This window comes from Scyliorhinus canicula, chromosome 4, assembly GCF_902713615.1.
Source record: "Scyliorhinus canicula chromosome 4, sScyCan1.1, whole genome shotgun sequence".
Taxonomy (NCBI): Eukaryota; Metazoa; Chordata; class Chondrichthyes; order Carcharhiniformes; family Scyliorhinidae; genus Scyliorhinus; species Scyliorhinus canicula.
In genome coordinates, this window is record NC_052149.1 from 63,908,866 (window position 1) to 63,929,926 (window position 21,061).

The 21,061-nt window shown below is 44.4% G+C and overlaps 1 protein-coding gene across 5 annotated transcripts in view; it reads left to right on the forward strand.

The window, feature by feature from the left end:
- Positions 1-2,128: 2,128 nt before the first annotated feature.
- The window catches only part of oma1 (OMA1 zinc metallopeptidase), an 80,604-nt gene continuing 61,671 nt past the window's right edge, over positions 2,129-21,061 (forward strand). For 2 of the 5 annotated variants that reach the window (XM_038794361.1, XM_038794365.1), the window contains exons 1-3: positions 2,217-2,346; positions 5,025-5,523; positions 20,365-20,593. In XM_038794361.1, coding sequence (XP_038650289.1) covers positions 5,027-5,523; positions 20,365-20,593 — 726 coding nt within the window. In that variant the 5' untranslated portion in view covers positions 2,217-2,346; positions 5,025-5,026. Of the gene's footprint in view, positions 2,347-5,021; positions 5,524-20,364; positions 20,594-21,061 lie in introns of all 5 variants that reach the window. The other 3 variants (XM_038794364.1, XM_038794362.1, XM_038794363.1) reach the window with 3 other exon arrangements.

A 21,061-nucleotide genomic window follows, 5' to 3' on the forward strand; every position in this document is an offset into this window, starting at 1 on the left:
GGACCTTGGTGAATGATGGGATCATTGGTCTGTCAATGAGATAGTTTATCAGCACAAAAAGAGGCCTTTAGGCCCATCGTGTCTACGTCGCCATCAAGCATCTATCATTTTTTATTCTTAAATTTAGAGCACCCAATTATTTTTTTCCCAATTAAGGGGCAATTTAGTGTGGCCAATCCACCTAACCTTCACATCTTTGCGTTGTGAGGGTGAAAACCACACCGACAGGGGGGGAGAATGTGCAAACTTCACATGGACAGTGACCCAGGGCCGGGATTCAAACCCAGGTCCTCAGCGCCGCAGTCCCAGTGCTAACCACTGTGCCACAAGCCACCCCAACTCGGCACTTCTGGTTGAAGGTTGTTGCGAATGCCTCCGTCTTTTGCATGTGTGCTGGAATCTTGCAACACTTTCCAGCCAGCCGACCATCGAATGCCTATGTAAAAGACTTCCTCACTGGACCTCTGACTTTGGGATTCTGGAACTCACGTGGACCAACATTCATTTTCTTTGTAGTCCTTTTACAAGAAAATCTCCTTTTCACTATCCCCCCTTTACTGTGTCAATAGAGTAGTATGTTGCTAACATTCCTTTTCATAGGTTTTGAAGGTGTACAATAATTTAACCTACTGAGTTAATCCTAGCTCTGATTTGCTGTGGAATTCTGCGTAAAATTGAATCACATAAAAACTGAGGTTTTAGGAAACTATGCCACCACTTAAAGAAAAATTAATCAAAACACCTATTTACAGACAGAAGTGATGAGGGAAGCAGTGCTGTTTGAACTGACCCCCTCCTGCCTGTATCAAAGAAATTAATAAGTTTGGTTGATGGGAGGGAAAAGATAATTGAAAACACACACATTCTGATCAACCTGCTCTTTGCACTGTCTCCACATCCTTTCCCACTTTGGATCTTCCCAGGGTTCTGATTTTGCCTTTTGTTTGACATTACCAAGCTAATGGCAAGTGATACTAAACAAATTGTTCAGAAATGGAGTTACTAAAGTCTATAATAAATCCTTAAAAGTTAATGGGGAACAGTTGGTGTTGCAGACAAAAAGGAAATAAAACAGCAAAACAGAGAAATAAGAATACTAGTCCGAACTGTTTTTTTCCTTCTGGAATAATTTCCAGTTCTCACTCTTTGCCCCATTTCACCAGGGGTGAAGGAATGAAAAGCAAGTCATGGTAACTCCAGTTCAAGTCCAAGACAATAAATGAAAGGGGGTTCTGATGTTGTTTCTAACTTGTATTTCTCCATCAAGCAACATCTCAAAATCATTTGATTGTTCATTTATTTAATTGCTGCTTGTGGGATCTTTCCGTATGCAAATTGTTCAGCATTTTTGGATTTATCCTGGTGTCATGAAAGTTTGGAATATATAAATGCAGTTTTGTTTTAATTATACAATGTAGGTCACTGAAGTACAATAGAAAGGAAAATAATGAGAAAATGGTCAACACCGAACTTTTCATGCATCTTTCTGGAATGGGTACTCCTTTTAAAGTAAATTGAGGCAAAACATGCCATTGAGATTGTGGAAATTAGAAGCTATGATTTAAGAGATAAAGAGCTATGCCACAGTCCTGAAAGAATAGTTATTTGCTAAGGGATAAAATACAACTTTGGTATTGCCATTTTGAGCACAAGCATTTTAAAAATAAAGTTGATAAAAACTGATTATTTCGAGGTTATTAGATCTGCTAATGTTGCTCATTGGGAATGACAGCCACTCACTTTGTTTTAAAATGCAATTTGGTTATATGTTTCTCATCCACAAAAGAAAACAGTTCCATGAAATGTGATACAGCTTTAATACTCCAAGTCCCAACATTTCCTCAAAGCTAAATGTTAATTCCTACTGTCGCACGAACATCTTGAGCAAACCGATTTTGCCCCGAAAAAGGCACAAAAATCATGGAACGGGAAAACAAAGTCCCACCGTGTCAATACGAGCTCTTCGAAAGAACACCCCTTTAATTTGTCCATAGACTCGCCAAAACATCCCCGCACCCCCAAACAGCAAAGTCAAATGGAAAATGAAATACAAATGTAAAGTGCGAACTGAATTAAAATGAGACTTGAGTCTGTCTGCTGCCACCCTGGGCCGGTTGGTGCGGGAATTGCGGATGGCCGGGGCGCCAATTAGTGAGACACCGGGGTTTGTGCCGGTCCCTCACTTCCTGCCGTCCGGGTGGAGCGGGGTGAGTTTGGATTGGGTCCCTGTTGCTGGACGGAGGGTAATAAGTCTGGTTATCTAACACTCCCTTCTGTCAGACAGGTTTGAGCCGGGAACCACTTACTCAATAGCCGGAGTAAAGAGGCAGAAGGAAAGGGAGAAAGGTAATGGAGGGTCCCCAACAGCTGCTGCCCCTTATTGATCAGATTTAAACGCCATTTGGGCTCCTTCCCCCCCATAGCAACAGCAGAAACAAACGAAAGGGCTTAAAAGCCGCAAATGCACAGACTGCCCACCCGTCTCTAAAGAGGAAATGTATATTGACCCTCACGAATAAATCTTTCTTTTTCTAAAAAAAAAATAGAGTCCTGACAAACGAGGTGGTTAGGTGGATTGGCCATGCTAAATTGCCGGCAGTGTCCTAATAAAAGTAAAGTTAGGGGGGGGGGGGGGGGGGGGGGGGTTGTTGGGTTACGGGTATAGGGTGGATACGTGGGTTGAGTAGGGTGATCATGGCTCGGCACAACATTGAGGGCCGAAGGGCCTGTTCTGTGCTGTACTGTTCTACGTTCTATGTAAACCCCAAAGTTTTTCACGGGCTGTCCCCCCCCCCCCCCCCCCCCCGGCGAACTGGTAGTTGTAAAGGTAAAGGTAAAAAATGGTGTTGAGCACACTTAAAGAAGAAAGGTCCCAGGTGCAGCAGTCGCAATGAGAAGATTAATACTTTGAATCTTTCGCCAAATGTTTATCAGGAAACTCACGCACCTGATATCAAAGATAAAGTCATGATATTCAGAATCGAGAGAAGTTCCATCTAGTACAAAAACAAAAAAATTCAGACAAATGCCAGAATCGCACAGTAATCCATCCAAGGCAAACAAACATTTGGGGCCCCTCCATCCCACATTCTGTCACACACCTACTCTTGGATGCAGATAAACCATTATAGAATGAGTGGGCGAGAATGATAGTCTGGTGCTTGGGATATACAGGATAGAAACAGGCCCTTTGACTCAACCAGTTCTTTCTGGTATTTATATGCCACTCACGCCTCTTCCCATTCTTCCTCATCTAACTCTATTTGCATAAACGTCTGTTCCTTTCTCGTTTATGCTCTGATATAGTTTCCCCTTAAATACATAGCAATGAATTACCCAAACTTCCCTCTGTAATAGCGTGTTGCACATTCCCAGCATTGATTGGTAAAGAAGTTTCTCTTGAATTGCCTATTTGATTTCTTCGTGACTATCTTATTTTGATGGCTTCTGGTTTTGTTCATAAATCATATTTATAGTGCAGAATGTTCAGATCAGAGAGAGATAAGAAAGGTGTCAAGGAGCTATACCTGTTGAAAAGATGTAGGGTGTCAAAAGGTGGAACGGCCAGAGTGTGAGTGTGTTGAATGACAAGACACTTGAGAGTTAGACTTGTGGACAAAACTGAGGTGTCTATAAAGTGATCATTGGAACCCAGTGTTCATATGCAGGTGATCACCAATTACATAATTTTACATGTAGTTAATTCCTGGAGATGTTTTTTGTATTTTCAAAACACAAGTCAAGCAGATTTGTGGCTTCTGACTTTAAAAAGTCTTATTTGTCCTTCCTATTTTCTGCTGTATTCTCATGAGTAATTAGTGCAGTGAGATGGTTTCATATGTGCTGACTGCCTCATTGTACAATATTGGTTAGTGTAGACAGCCCCTATTTTTCTGCAAGGTATATCAGAGAAAAAAGGAATCAGTTTCTGCTCAGTGTCTACACAGCAGAGATCACTGAATAGCAATCATGAGCAAGGACACGAGCTGCCATTTTGTTTTTCTTCCCCTCCCTAATTTAGCAGGCATTTGAGAAACTACTTGTAAGATCTGAAATATGTTTAGGATGTCTGATGGCTTACATTATAGGTTTTCAAATGGGATCTCTGAAAGGATCTGAAGGTCATGTGAGGTTATTGGATTTCTGTTTGGCTGGGATTAGTAAAGCAGATACCCAGTGTCAAGAATTCTCTTTGTATTTTGCTCGGACATAGGGAAAAGATAGGAAAGATGGGGATGTGTTTTGGTAGTTGTAGGTTTAAAGGGAAAATGAGCCATTATTTTTTAAATGGAAAAGTAATAAATTATTTGAGTTGATAGAACTGGGGCTTTGATATGCTGGTGAGCATAGCTTCACTGGGGACACGTGTTTACCTAAGGCCAATTTGGCAAGAGTGGAAGATGGGGATAGATTTCACATTTACATTCTAAGAGGTGAGGTAATTACAGGTGACTTCTGAAAAGCTTAATTCAGGTAAGGGGAGATCAAAAAGAAAAGAGCTAAATTCTCTTTATGCAGGGAGCTGCTTTCTATCTTCCCAGGCAGTACATTCCAGACTGCCACCACCCTCTGGATAAAAAGGTTTTTCCTCAAATCCCCCTTAAACGTCCTGGCCCTCATCTTGAACTTGTGTCCCATCGTAACTGACCCTTCAACTAAGCTCCCTATCCACCCTGTCCACCATGCCCCTCATAATTTTGTGCCCCTCATAATTTTGTACACCTCGATCAGGCCGCCCCTCAGTCTTCTCTGCCCCAGCAAAAAGAACCCAAGTCTATCCAAGCTGTCTTCATAACATAAATGTTCCATCTCAGGCAACATCCTGGTGAATCGCCTCTGCAACCCCTCCAGTGCAATCACATTTGTGTGACAAAACCTTTGCAGTTACAGCTGTGAGCTTGTTTGGCAACTGTCAACTCCTATATATTGTTTCAAATGAAGAAATACACATTTTTTGTCCCTCTTTCCAAGGAGTCTTGATTTCTTAAAAGTTTTGCTTCATAAGCTTTATTTTTGATCAGCAGAAATGAAGACAGGATTTTGGCTTCGGGATGCAAGAAAGCATTTATTTACCTGGCGAAACTGCAGTTCTCCTCAAAACATCTCAGCACTATCAGAAAGAACTCGGATGTGGAGAAATTCTAAAATAAAAATCCAAAGTTTAACAACATTCAGCAGGCATGGCTATTCAAGTGGAGATTCTCAAGTTTGGCGAGCCTCTGTTCAATACAATATGGAATTGGTGCCATGCGCCAGATTTAATTCAACCTTCAGAAGTGTTGTACACAAAGCAGGACTTGCATCAAAAAGAGTGCCAGATATCAAAGCTAGCACACTCTTCAGAATGTCAAACAGCAGATATATGCCTGCTTGTATTTTGTCAAAAAAACTTTTTATTGCTGAAGAAATTGCTGACCTAGCCAGACATTTTCACACATCTTCTCGGGTCTTAGCCTTGCCGATCCCTCTACTCTGGATTCTACTGAAACCGCTGAAAAAGCTGATAGCAATGATTCTTGGCAGGTAAAGTGCTGGACGTGTACGTGTTTGATCAGATACAGTACATTCCTAACAAGTATGACAATTTTTACACTGCACCTCCGAATTGGTGATTTGGAATTTGCTTTCCAAATTTCAACGGGTACTATCAACAGTTAGAGGTATTTGCCTCTTCCCTGATAATATTGCCATAAGAGTGTCCTCGGCTATGTCAAATTCCTAATTTAGACTCAACGGGTGAATATTAAACTGGGGAAATGGGGGAAGAAATATGTAGGCAAATCTATGGAATGATTTTTAAAAGATAATAAATAAGGGAGATTTCAACTATCCCTAATAAACTGGCACAAAGAGAAAGGGAAAATGAATGGAGTTTTTATAGTGTTCAAGATTCATTTTTTTATCTAATAAGCGAAGAATAACTGCTGAATCTAATAATGTGAAAGGAATGAAAGCAGAAAGTGTAACTGAATATCTAGGCAACAGTGATCATAACATAAGATTTAAAATAATGATTGAGAAGACAAAATTAAGACAAGGAGCAAAATAATAGGTTGGAAAGGCTCATTTTTGTAAATGGAACTAGGGAAGATGGAATGGAAAAAAATGACAAATAGAACAGCTGTTGGGAATATTTGAAATGGATATTGTAATATCTGAGTGATTGACAAACTCTAGGTTTGAACTATTTCTAACTATTTATTAGAATAATGGTAACTGTGTGCAGAGTGCTCGGATGTGCTACTGACTTCTACAGCTCCAAGATTGATTCTGCTGGGAAAGCTCGTGCTCAGCCTCTGGGATCCGTATACTATAGCCCTTCTGGCCGATCAGGTCACATGACCCTTTGATAGTTCGACCTTCAAGGGGCCTGCTACTACATTCCCCCCCCCCCCCCCCCCCCCCCCCCCTCAAGTCCCTGGCTACAACATACTGTTAAAAAGTTAAACTATTTACAAAGCAACATCAATAATAAATATATTTAACACAGTTCATTATAAACTCAGTCTATCTGGGGACTTTTGAATGGGAGCGACATAGCTCAACAGGTTGTGTCTCAACAGTAAAGGTCTCAGTTGATGTCTCCAAAACTTGGCTCTCTTCTTGCAAGGGTACAGCAGTGCTCTTTACTTCTTCAGTTTCCACAGGATCAGTACTTGGCCCTTCTTCAGCCTGACTCACCTCTGCAGTTCCTGGACTAACAGCCATATTAGAAGCAGGAACAATCAGAGCGGACTGTCCAACTGGTTCTTGAAGTGATTCCCATCTCATCTAATGATCCACGTGCTTTATTTGGATTATGCCCTGTACCACCACCTCATATGACAACAGGCACATTCTGACCACCACAACAGCTGGGACCCAACTTGGTCAACTTGACAAACACTGCATCTTCTACTCCGAATGTCCTCTCACCCCATGATGTATTTTGATTCTTCTTCTGAACAGTTTGCCTTGACTCCACCCTCCCTGCCAAGTTCTTAACCAATGACCCATCATTAACTAGCAGAGTTACTCCAGTGGTCAGGTGTGGCATGGATCTGTAAGTTATGAGGAAATGCATCAATTTTGTCTTCAAGAATGCTGGTGGTTGTCTCTTCATGGCTGCCTTAAAGGTATGTACAACACATTCAGCATGGGTGGTAAGATGCAGTGCGTATGTGTTTAATCTCATTTGCTGACATGACGGGTTGGAACTCAGCACTGTCAAATACTGTCCCATTGTCTGGAAGTAGTACCTCTGGCAGACCGTGGCGAGCAAAGCAGTGAAGAAGCTTCTCCACTTTAGCATAAGCAGTTGTGGACTTCACCTCGTAAATGTGTAGCCACTTTGACTACGCGTCCACTAAGCAGTAACATTGTACCCATAAATGAGCCTATCTAATTGACATGAACTCACATCCATGGCCGACCTGACCATACCCAAGGGTGCATTGGGGCTGCAGTTGGTCATTTCTGTTACAGTTGGCATTGGGCGAACCATTGTATCATTCTTTTGAAAGCTGTGTCTATCCCGGGCCACCAAACTCAACTACGAGCTAGCATCGTCATTCTTGACATTCCAGGTCGCTGTGTAATTCATCAAGTAATAGCTTTTCCAGGTATGGGGACGATCACTCTCGCTCCCCACAGGAGGATACTGTCCTCACAGCTAAGTTCCTTTGATAAAGTTTCAACTGTTCTGACGTCCTGTCATGATGCCAACAATTGCTTGACTTTTGACAACATTGGATCTCTCTGTGTCCATTATTTTATCTGTTGTGCAGATGCAGATAATGTGTCAAGAACATTTAAGGCTAAGATGATTTCCGAGGCACTGATGGGATTGGCGTACTTTCTGCTAATGAAAGATATCTTAAGGTGTTTGTGTTAGCGATGTGTGCGCCTGGTCAGCATTCGTCAGCAGCCAATAGCAAAGCCCAATGCAATTGAGGGATTGCTTTGTCTTCCTTGAAAATCCCAACGAAAGGATTATGATTGGTAATAGAACCATAGAATTCCTACAGTGCAGAAGGAGGCTATTTGGTCAGATCGGCACCGACCGTCAGAAAGAGCACACTACCTAGGCCCATTCCCCCACCCTATCCCTGTAACCTTGTATCCCCATCTAACCCACACATCTTTGGGCACTAAGGGGCAATTTAGCATGGCCAATCCACCTAACCTGCACATCTTTGGACTGTGGGAGGATACCGGAGTATGCGGAGGAAACCCATGCAGACATGGTGAGAATGTGTAAACTCCACACAGTCACCCAAGGTTGGAATTGAACCCGGGTCCCTGACACTGTGAGGCAGCAGTGCTGCCCACTGTGCCACCGTGCCGCCCCTATGATGACTGAAGTGCCTCCCGTAATCGTAATCGTACTGGTGAAATTTTCTGATACCAAAGATGACAGTTATGCCCTCCTTGATTTGTGAATATTCTGCCTCTGCATCAGTTAGATGTGCCAAAAATAACAAAAGCAAAATCAGGATAGGGTTGCTCAAGGTAAACTCACAGATAATGACAGTGAACTTTGCCTCAAAATTTACCATGCAGACTAACAATGTGGGCATGGCATTAAAGGAAGAGATCATAAAAGATGTAAAGACATTTAAGCTAGAACAGGGCAAGATAATTAACAAACTATTCAAACGTAAAAAGGATGAAACGTCTGGCCTAGATGAAATGCATCCAAACATAAGATGAAGCTGGGGAACAGATAGCAGAGATACAATTACATATTTGAAACTATTCATCAGGAAAAGGAATGCTGCCAGAGAACTGGAGAACAGCTCATTTTCCTTTATTTAAAAAGGAAGATGGAACAAGTCCAGGCAACTATAGACTATGAGCATAATGTCAGTGATAGAAAAGGGAATGAAATCGTTTATCAAAAATGTAATAGAAATAAAATGTAGAAATGGAAAATACAGTAAGAAGCAGTCAGACTGATTTATAAAGGGAAGGTAATACTGATTAACCTCATTGAATTCTTTAAAGGCTACAGACCAAGTGCTGAAAAATGGGATTCGAAAACATAAGTATTTAAAGGTTGGCACAGACACGATGGACCAGAGGGCATCTTTCCGTGCTGAAAAGCTATGACTCTATGACAATTTACAGTAACAATTTGGATTTGGGAATTGAAAGTACAATTTCTAAGCCTTTGGATATTACCAAGATGAGGGATGCAGTTAATACAAAAGAACAATGTGAAAAACTGCTATTAAACATTAATAAACTTTCAGAATGGGAATTCAATTGGCAAATTAATCTCACCATAGATAAGTGTTAGCTGATGCATTTTGGTACGACAAATAAGAAGGCCACATATTGCTTAGGTAATGGGAGTCAAAATAGATAGAGGAGAAAAGGGATCTAAATTCCTCCCCATTCTTTATTTTAAGGCTTCCTGGTGCCTCCAATGGGCAAACAAATACCGTACCCATTTAACAAGTCTGACATTTCATTATTGTCCATTAGAATCTTGAAAGAAGCAATATTTCCTTTTGCCAGTCTTTCTCTGTTGATATATTTATTTTTAAAAACTTTTACTGTTCGCTTTGCCTTACAATTGTTTTCAAATCTCTTTTCACATTTCTTTTGCTTCCTTTGTATCCGTTTGCTGTTTTTTTTTTAATATAGCTCTCACAGTCTGCTGGATTTATCAGGAGTTCCATAGTTGTGTGGTCTTGGCAGAATTGAGTGTGAGTACAAAATGATATATGAGCCAGTGTGGAATTTGTACAGGCACAGTAAATTGTTCTCCCAAACTAGTTGCTCACGAAATCATTTTATGTGCACAGCAAACAAACTTAACCAAGATCCTCATGTCAAAGAAAATGAACTGTCTTTGCTTATCCTCAGGTACTGTAAGGTGTCAGAAGATCAGGAACATTTTGCAGGAGTCAGGGATAGTTTCAATATAAATCCTTCCTTCCCAAAGTTAGATAATGGTAAATCATTTAAAAAAATTACGAGATTCCATCCTTCTGGAGACTCATCATTTCAGATGTCCTTTCTATTACGGAACCACTCAACTGAAGTTCGCTGCAGCCATCCATATGAACTCCCCAACATCAGCACTCTTTCTGGTCCTGGGTGAAAAGTGAGAATTTTTTTGGCTGCCTATTGTGCACTTAGCTGGCACTGAATCATTCAGTCACCATCAGATCAAGGACCACAAAACACCTCCAAATCTATATAATTCCTGATGGAACACCTGACTGACATTCCTACAAATTGTACAAGCTAAAAATATAGGAAAGTAGTCAATGAAACATGACCTCTGGAGGCCGACTGTTTGAAAGGGGCATTGGAGGAAGCGAGTGGAAATGAAAAGTTCAGTTGACAGAGAAGAGAGCCCAAAGAAAACAAGAGGCCAGTGAACCATTGACTTCCTCAACCCACTGTCTTCCTCTGGAGTAAATGTGGTAGAGTCTGCCATACCAGAGTCGGATTCCTGACCCACACCAGGCGACACATAACGGAGTTGACCACTGCAGCGCAAATCATCGTCTTTTGCGATGGATAGCTGCCACAAGAGGTCAATGAGTAGGATGTCTTTTTAAAAGTCAACTTGGGAGGAGGGGGGGTCACATGATGTGAGCACGGGAATAGCTGTATTTACATGTGCTATGGCACTCCTCAGCCTATGATCCTTTTATTTAATGTGTTCATGCAGCTCATGCTTAACTAATCCGGGAGTGAGTCCCTTATGTCTAGCTAAATGTTGGTGACAAAATGCCAAGAAATATTAAGAAAATCGTTGACAAGAAAGAGCAGTCAGAAGTGACTGAGGTGTAGCCACCTCCTCAACATGGCGACTTAGTGAGTGAACAGACTCTTAAACCAGCACTCTTAAAGCCGGTACAACTGATGACTGCTATTATTATTAATGTCATTGACAAGAAACTCGATTTGGTTAGCACAAAATATCTGCTCATACTATAGAGCTTCAGAGTACGGGTAAAAGGGTTGACAAAGGGGAGAAGAGAATTTGTACTGTCGAAAATGTAACTTGCTCTGTAGAGGCCCATTTACAATTGTTGGAAATGTAGCTGCTTGGTGTGTCAGAATTCCAGACAATCTGGAAAACTGAGGCCAGAGGAAGAATGTCCAGATTGCCGGTTTGCCAGAAGGAGCTGAGGGTAAGCTCTCAGTTAACATTTTTGAGAGCTGATTACCACATCTTCTTAATTTAGAAACAAAAGGTGGGCACATTAAATGAGAAAGGGCACATCGTATCCTGCCTCTGAGGTCTCAGAACAACCAACCTGTAGTGATCCGTTTTCGTAACTTCAAGGGTCACCAAAGGGCATTGGAGGCAGCTGGTTGTAATTGGGCCTTGCTCTATGAGGGAGTGAAGGTCTCTTTCAAGATTTCTTGGCTGCAATACATCAGAGATGCATGGGGTTTGATGAAGTTAGAAGACACCCAAAGGCCATTGGACTACAAATGCCCTACTGTATCCTGCTACACTGAGAGTGACATCCAAGAACTCAATAAAGATGTTCAACAATCCAACCGAAGCCTTGGCTTTTGTGAACTCCATGGGAGGCAATAATTTGGAGTAACAGACTGCAGTTCACTCTATCCCTTGTCATTATAATTCCTTCCTGATTCTGTGTTGGTATTTTTCATTCTGACAGAGATGATTTAGCAATCGAGCACTACAGTGAGTTTTTATCCTTAAGAATGGCAGGGACTTCCATCTGCCTTTAATGAAAGTTTCTCCTCAGCTTGCTCCTTCTGAATACTCTGTGCCGGTTGAATGACACTGGGCTGTGTGAAGACTATCCTTCTTCCTTTTTATCTGTATGCTTATGATGGAGGTATCTGTTTTATGGTCTCCTTTGCTCTGATCATGATGAATATGAGTAGGGCCACTGCTGGGAGGTAGGTGTGTGGAATAAGACTCAATAGGAAGGGTTAGAATGCAAAAAGGGCATTCTCTGCTCATCCTTTTCTTGGCACCTTTGAAGAGGAAGACTACTTGGTATAATTATGGAAGATTTCTAGGTATAGCCCTACAGGGCCTCACAGTTGGTGAGGATAGGGCAGCACGGTGGCGCAAGGTTAGCATTGGGACTGTGGCACGAGTACCCGGGTTCGAATCCCTGCTCTGGGTCACTGTCCATGTGAAGTTTGCACATTCTCCCCATGTCTGCGTGGGTTTCACCCCCACAACCCAAAAGATGTGCAGGTTAGTTGGATTGGCCACGCTAAATTGCCACTTAATTGGAAAAACAAAATAATTGGGGATTCTAAATTAAAAAAAAACATTTGGTGATAATCACTAAGGCTAGTGGATTTGTTTTTTTTATTATTTGGGGGTTAAAGAATCATGAATTAGTTCCTGTACAGGTACAAACAAGTCTCATATCTTAGAAACAGACTTTATAATGTGTCACTGGTGCTTCCGGTCTGATTGGAAATGGGGACGTATGTTTTGGTGCACATTCGAGCAGGGCAGGGAAATCCTTGGCTGGTAGCCATTTTCTCTGTGTCAACATCCAATACTCTGACTGAGTAAACAATGAAAGTCGCTACTTTGAAACTCTGCTTCTGGAATGTATAGGGTTAAATTATCCTATTAACAGAAAACAGTTTTTGTCTTTCCTTAAAAAGGTGAAAGTTGACATACCTTTGTGGCAGGAAACTCATTTAGATCACAAGGGGGGTGGTTGTGATTTTAGTTAATAAGAATGTGCCTTTTAGACTGGAGAACTGTGTGAAGGATAAGGGGGAAGGTATGTAATTGTTAGGAGGATGCTGCATGGGGAAAGTATGTTGGGAATGAATTTCTACAGCCCTCCAAACTACTCTGATTTTATTAGTGAAGTCTTTATGGATTTTGTTGAATTAGCTTCAACAAATTCCTTCATAGGTGGGACTTTAACAGCCATCCTTTGATGGAAACATTTCCCATAACAAAGAATCCTCCCATTCAACAGTAAAAGGCATTAGATGCAGAGAAAGCTTTTCATCGGGTGGAAAGGAATTATTTATTCTACATGCTGCAGAACTTTGGACACAGAAGGGAGTTTGTTAAGCGGACACAGGTGCTTCATAAAAATCCTCTGGTGGCATTTCTTACTAACCTCTGATCATTTTAGTCTTCAGCAAGGGCGATTCTCCGATCCAGCGGGGGGGGGGGGGGGGGGGGGGGGGGGGTCGGAGAATCCCGCCCGTGCTGTGCAGAGGAGATTCACTAGAATAATCCCGGGAATGAATGGCTTATCATATGATGTCTCTGGGTTTGTACTGAATGGAGTTTAGAAGCATTTAAAATAAATTTAGAGACCCCAATTTTCTTTTCCAATGAAGGGTCAATTTAACATGGCCAATCCACCTGCTCTGCACATCTTTGGGTCGTGGGAGTGAGACCTACGGAAACACGGGGAGAATGTACAAACTCCACATGGACAGTGACCCAGGGTCAGGATTGAACCTGGGACCTTGGCACCGTGATGCAACAGTGCTAACCACTATGCCACAGAGCCGCCTGGAATTTAGAAGGATGAGGGGGAATCTCATTGAAACGTACAGAATACTGAGAGGCCCAGATAGAGCAGAGGTGGAGAAGATGTTTCCACTAGTAGGAGGGACTGGAACCCAAGATCATAGCCTTAGACTGAAGAGACGATCCTTTAAAACTGAGATGAAGAGAAATTTTTTCAGCCATTGGATGGTGAATCTGTGGAGCTCATTGCCGCAGAAGGCTGTGGAGGTCATGTCACTGAGTGTCTTGAAGACATAGATGGATAGGTTCTTGATTAATAAGGAATATGGGGTTATGGGGAGAAGACAGGAGAATGGAGAAACATATAAGCCATGATCGAATGGCGGAGCAGACGCGATGAGCCAAATGATCTAATTCTGCTCCTATATTTTATGGTCTTATGGATTAAGATGAATATGTTGCCTAAGTTGTTATATCCTTTACAGATGCTATCAATTTTGCTTTCTGCTATGGTCTTAAAGGAAATTAATGGGTGTTTAGCTCCTTTATATGGAATAAAGAGAGACAAATTGCAGCTTCCTAGTTCAAAGGGAGGTGTAGAGCTGCCGAATATTAAGATGTATCAATTAGCCTTGCATCACAGATTTATATGAGAATGGATAAGAGGGGACCACACTTCCATTTGGCCTGATTTTGAGCTGGCTAGTCTGAATACTCCTTGCAAGCTCTTGTTTCTGAGGGATTTTAGGATTGTGCCGAATAAGTGTGAGAATCCAATAATTATCAACAATCTGAGAGCGTGGAGAATGGTTAGAAGGTAGATTTAATTTGACTTCCGCTCTACCTTCCATTCAGGGTAACCAAGATTTCCCTCCAGACAGACCCCAGTCTTGAAATTTGGAAGGACAGAGGACTTATTTGGTTTGGGGACGTGCTTTCTTGTTATCTTTTGAGCAACTGTGTCAACAATATGTTGCCCAAGATATTGCTTCTCTCAAAAATCTACAACTTAGAGATTTTATTCTTGATAAGATACCTCTGCAATGATGTTAGTTTCTCCCCGATGGGAAAAATCCTGTTATCTACGGAAGCAAAGCAGTTCATTACCAATTACTATGACACATTGAGCGCGATTCTCCGGAAAAAATTCTAAGTGTTGCAGCAAGCTGCGAGCTTCCCGGGACTCGGCCCAGCGAGGCCGGCAACGCAATTCTGTGTTAATTGGTCCACTTAACGAGGCCTCATGGGCTTCTCGCTGCAAATGATGGCCCACCAGCTGATTCGCCGGGTCCACAACTAACAAGGTCGAGCAGCACTTAAGCTTCACTTACTCAACCAACTCCAGCCAGCTTGTAACAATTGCGCAGAGGAGCTCAGCCCCAAGATTTGGGGACGCTGGCCTGGGGAGGTTCCTGGATGTGTTGAAGGCCATGAGGAATGTTATGTTTCCCAGGGATCCCAGAGGGTGAGCCACAAGTCGGATCAGTGCTGCCCAGGATGAGCTGACAGCAGCATTCAGCTCAGGGAGTGCGACCAGGAGGACTGGCATCCAGTGCCGGAAGAAGTTCAACAACCTATGCCAGTCAGCACAAGTGAGTGGATACCACCGCCCCCCACCTCCCCAAACCCCCCTTCCCCCAGCCCACCAAGGGAGCATTCACCCTCCCAACCGTCTGCCCCCCACCCCCCCCCCACCTTCAACACCTCCCCCCCCCCACACACACACACACACACACACACAAAACTGTGAACCATGCATGTGGCTAATGGTGCCCTCTCTGTGTCTCCTCAGGAAAAGTTCCCCCATAATCGACGGGAGAGGGCCCAGAGTGGCAGTGGCTGCCGGAGCGAAGAATCCTCACCTCGTTCGAGGAGCGAGCCTTGGAGATTACCGGGGTGGCCGTGGACAGGGCGGTCACCACGTGGAGGCTGGTGGACGTCTCAGAGATGAAGAACCACCGGGTTTAACCGGAAGACCTGTCAAACATGAGTTATTACCCATCCCTCCCAGTGACCACATCTCCATTCTCCTGTAGATCCTCCAGCCGACGGTGCTGGCCCATCCTGGGCGGCACCCTCTTGTGACTCCGAGGAGAGCAACTCGGAGGAGAGCTTCGATGACGCAACCGTTACAGTCGCGCCACAGCTGTCATCCCCACCCTCCACCAGTGCAGACACACACACCTCAGTGGGAAATGTTAGTGATCAGGCTTCTCGAGTGCAATCTGGTGAACACTACACTGTTGATGCTGCACATCTGGTGGAGGCAGGAACCGCCAGGCGAGACAGCAGTCGGAGGTCTGCTGGATCCCAGGACCCAGCTGGGTCCCAGCTTAATGCTGGGCCTCTGGTATAGGGATACCCGGAGCAGATGGTGATGATAGCGAGAGGCCGGGACATTCAGAGAGAGATCTCAGTGCCACATCAGCAGATCCATAGCCGATTGGAGGAGTCCCAGAGGCTAAAGGCGCAGGAGATGCTGCCAGCAATGAGTGGCACCGAGGTCAACACTGCTAGGATGGAGACCGCAGTGGAGAGCCTGGTGCATGACGTCGGCACAACAATAAGGATAATGTCACAAGTAGGCGTACATTAACACTGCAACGAAGTCACTGTGAAAAGCCCCTAGTCGCCACATTCCGGCGCCTGTTCGGGTACAGAGAGGGAGATTTCAGAATGTCCAAATTACCTGACAGCACGTCTTTCAGGACTTGTGGGAGGAAACCAGAGCACCTGGAGGAAACCCATGCAGCAGACACCGGAAGAACGTGCAGACTACACATCGGGAATCAACTCCAAGCTGGGAATCAAACCTGGGATCCTGGAGCTGTGAAGCAACAATGCTAACCACTGTGCTACCATGCCTCCCACTATTAGTCAAGGCGTCGCTCAGTCAGTGACGGCCATGGTTGAAGACCTCGGCAGAATATCCGCCTCACTGTTGGATGTCACCCAGTATCTGGCCGACCTTGATGAGGTTCTGCGGGACATGTCCTGCTCTCAGATGGGCATGGCTGAGGCGCTGCAGAACTTGTCTCAGTTTCAGGTGGGCATTGCCGAGGCAGAGCATGTCCCAGTCACTGAGGAACATCGCCGAGGGCATCGGCACCATGGTGCAGACATCGGTGAGCTGCCAGGGCTGGCAGAGCCAGATGGTGCAGGGACAGCCGGGATTCGAACCGTTGCCCCTCTGTCCCAAGATGGACCCCAGGTCCCTATGGGCACCAACCAGGAGGAGGGAGCACTGAGTGCCTACCCGGACCCATCCCATGAGACGCGAGGATGGCCACCAGCTCTCCTGAGTTCCACCCCTCTGATGATGCCGCGTCTCGGGATCAACACACGGTAGAGGGCGGCACAGCCGTGCATGTGCCGTTGGCAAGTGAGCCGGGGCCCTGCGGTCCCAGATGATGCCCGCCTGGGTCATCGAAGGCCACGGGACAAGGTAAACAGCTGGCTGCCTCCACCTCAGATGTCCATCCTGGGGAGACACCTAGACGTAGTGGTAGAGCAAGGAAGGCAAAGCACATCGAGAATCACTAATGTCACCAGGGGAGGGGGGAGCTGGGTAGGTAGAGGGTGAGGGGGGATGTGGAGAGTGGGTGTTGGGGGGGGTGGAGGCGGTGCATCGGGAGAGTGGGGACCTGTATTGAGCAATAAACATCCTTGTGCACAACCAGTAGGATGCCTCTGTCACTTTCTTTCGCAATGCATCACCGCGTGTAGGTGATGGGTCTGAGCGAGCACTCTGCAGACATGCAGGGGTCAAACTGTGATTGAGTAGCACTAGTGCTCAGCTCTCTGCGGATATCGTCATCCCCCTGCCCTTGACAGTGACCTGCTGACAGTGCCGACACAGTCTGAGCACCCTGGAGTGATGTGACACATGCCATGAACGCGACAACATGGCATAGATGTCACACCGTCTCCTTGTTGAGGCAGAGCCTCTTGCGGCACCTGCTGTCCGTCATTTGTTCGAATGACCAGCGCCACCTGTACAGCTTGGACCGTCGTTGGGCTCCCCCTCTGGGTCCCTCTCTAGTCTGATGGGAGGCCAGGTCCTTAGGGTGTGGGGCAGGGTCCGGCACATAGCCCAATGCCTTGAGCATCTGCAGGTGCTGCTGCTGCCGCCTTCTGCTTCTGACCACATTGCATAGCACCAGCACCACTAGGGCAACCTCTGCATCGAACATTCCTCCCATAGCATTCAATATCTGTAAGGAATTGGGAGAGGGTGTTAGACTGACAAACAGCAGTGGTTCCCACCCCGCGAACTTCCATTTCCCTTCTGATACTCCACCCTTCAGCTGCATGGCCTGAGGCCTCTGCAATCAGTGGGGGTTATGGGTGGCCGTTTGGGCAGATGGGCAGGGGTAACAATTGCCCCCAAAATGGGTACACACGATCCAGGGGTTGGCATTGTGGTGCCACGAGTGGTTGCCCCCCCCCCCCCCAGTGCCTCCCCCACCCACCCTCCTATGGCAGCACATCCCTGCGGAGGGTCCCCCACCCTCAGCTGAGGGTCCGCCACCTCCCCGTCGAGCAAGGTGCAGCAAGCCCCCGGGCTCTTTGCCTGTGAGCAAAGGTGGATACTCACTCCTCAACTCCCCACCGAAGCCCTTCCGCCAGATCCACATTTTTTAAAAGCGTGACTATTTGCTGGGGAGGCTGCTGAATGACGGGAGACCATTGGATAAGGGGTGGCTCTCGATAATTGTATGGAAGTGGGGCCTACGTGGTGATAATTGGTTTCTCGGCACACTATTGCGAGATCACGATTCCGCCTATGAGGCGAGCCAGTTGCATCGCAAACTGTTTGGCGCCTGGCGTGGATCTTGTTTTGGGCCTCTTCCATTATTCACCGGCCTCGTTTCACTTGAGCGAGAGCGTACCGAGGCCTGAAGATCGGGCCCATTATGTTTTAGATCCTGTACGAATATGCTAGAGACTTTGCGGTTGGGGGAAAAGATCTTGCAGTGAATATTGATGAGGAATCTTGGGGCACCATCTGGAAAAATGCCAATAGAATCTCAGTCTGTAATAGAACAAAGAAGACCCAATTTAGAATATTGCACCATCCACATGTTGTACCAAGCTTAAGAAACAGGATAGATCGCGCTATATCCTCACTGCGCCAAAAGTGCAAAATAAGGAGAGATTATACACATTGGACGCAATTTAACAGAAATGAAACCAAGTCCCGTGTTGAGCGTTCTGCCAGTGTGGCATCTAGATAACAGTGCCACGCTGCTCGGGCGGCATCGGGGGTGCCAGGTTACGATACTGCCCAGAGCTAACCACCTAGGTGCCCCGATCGACTGGGAGATCCTCACCAAGTGCCCATACATCTGGTCCACATTTGTGGAAACCAGTGCTAAACGGCACCCGCTCGGGGTCTCTGAGGCGAGTCCGTTAGGTCCTGGACGCTGGGTAGATCCGGTATAGACATACTCAAGTGAGACTAATTACTCATTTGAATACGCAAATCTGGATCTGGAACTCAATGGGCAGGATCCAGATCACGAAGCATCGTGAGATCTGGGTAGACCTTGCAAGGCATGACAAGGCTGGTAAATCATGCGAGAGGCCTCTCGGAAGATTCATCGGCCTTGTCAAATCCCGAGTCGGTGTGGCGAGGCCGATAGATCGCGCCCATTGTGTCTGGTCCCTTGTCAAAATTAAATCCTCCTGGATGGGCACACTTAAAGAGCTTGAAAAGATATTTGGTATGGTCTTAGAGTTTGATACTTTTGTCTTGATTCTGCAGCTCCCAGGCAAATAGGTAATAGATGCCAATGAGAAAGGCTGTACAATATCCTTTCATTTGCAGCACGAAAGATACTTTTGTTCATGGATTAGCAATAAGCCTTCAATTCTGAATTGGCATGAAGTTATTCTGGATTGCATCCCAATGGAATACTTTGATCCAAATCGGAAGCATTCTAAAGAGTATAGGGCCCCGATCCTAAATGTTCAAGCCCTGTAGCGCCTGACTTACTCCTGCAAAGTTTTCCGCAGGTTATGTAGTTCCACTCCAATACACAAGATGTAAGGCTGTGCAGCACTTTGCCATGTTTTCATGGCTTTTTTTTCCTCCATCCTATTACTTGTGATCTCCATTTTTTGTATATGGGAAAAAGCCATGATTACTGAACCAGCTTTGCTTTTCTCCTGGCATTGATCATGCTGTACTCTACCAGTTTTGAGGGTGGGTTCTATTGTTTGTAAAAATGGAAAAATATATGTTTAAAAAGTCACCTTGATGGACACTCTTCACTCACACACTCCTCCTTTGATGCAACAACATTTAGAACTTTTGTAACAAAGCAAATCCCTGAGATATTAGGAGTCTCCTGAAAGGGGCAAAAGACTAAACTCTACATACTTTAAACATTTCCCATTCACAATTTAGTTTGGAATTTTATCGTGATTTAGGCAATGATTGCCTAGCAATGATTTGTTATTTTTTAAGAGATATTTTGTTTGCTTGCTTGGTATATACCTGCACAGGTATTAATAACTACTGACTGGATGTTTCAGTTTTTATTTATTTTTATTTTGCTTTAAATTGTGCTTTTTGATTATTGAAGCATTAAATAATTCCTATCCGGTACAATAAGCTTTAGGTTGGTATTTTACAGAGCACTCCGAGGTCAACTGCCAGTTTGTTAGTCGTATCTTATTTTCAGTGGTTGCAGGGTTAGAAGAAACCTCTGTCCTCTGTGTTTAAGTCTAAAGATAAAACTGTGGAGCAGACTAAAACAAATGGAAGGTCAGGTTTAAGGCCTATTTGGAGATGGCTGCACTATTTTGAAGCAAGCTTCGGAATTCACACAATCTACAGTGTCCGTTGTGTGGGGAATCCCATAATATTTCTTCAGATTGTAATGGGGACTTACTTTATGTGTTTTCAGGAGTATACGGAAATGGTGGCAAGCTCTTCCTCCTGACAAACAGGAGCTACTTAAGGACACTGTGAAAAGGAACAGGTGGAGAATTGTATTAGGCATATGTAGTCTGTCAAGTTTGACTGCAATATATTTCTGGACCCACTTGGACAAGAGTCCAATCACAGGACGCAATCGCCTGTTGATGTTCAGCAAACGACAGTTTCTGCAACTGGCTGAATTTGAGTACCAGTCGGTAAGCATGCACTTGATGCGCAAAGTATAAGTTATAAATCTAGCCCGTGTGGCTCACAACACAGATTTATGCTAGGTTGCTGTGGCTTTGAAACTTATTATGTAAAATTGAATGGCTTCACCTTCCATTAATATTTTGTGGTCCTTCTCAAATCTATGTTCATTGTAAGATCTAACGCTACTACATCCAAATAATATGTAGATATTCCATAGAAATATTCTGTATGAACATTATTGTTGAGATTCTCGTGTTAACATTTTCAAAAGGCAACTTTATCTGTGCCATTTCACTGTGAGCCAGTAGATGGCGGCCTAAAAGAATTTCCAGAGTTAATCTGATACTGAATGTTAATATGGAAATATCAATGCACATTGCTGGTATCACTGTGGTGAAAATGCCCTAACCTTATCCACAATTCAATTTCCAGCTTCCTTTCATTTGATTATTTGCACCCTTTATACATTTGTT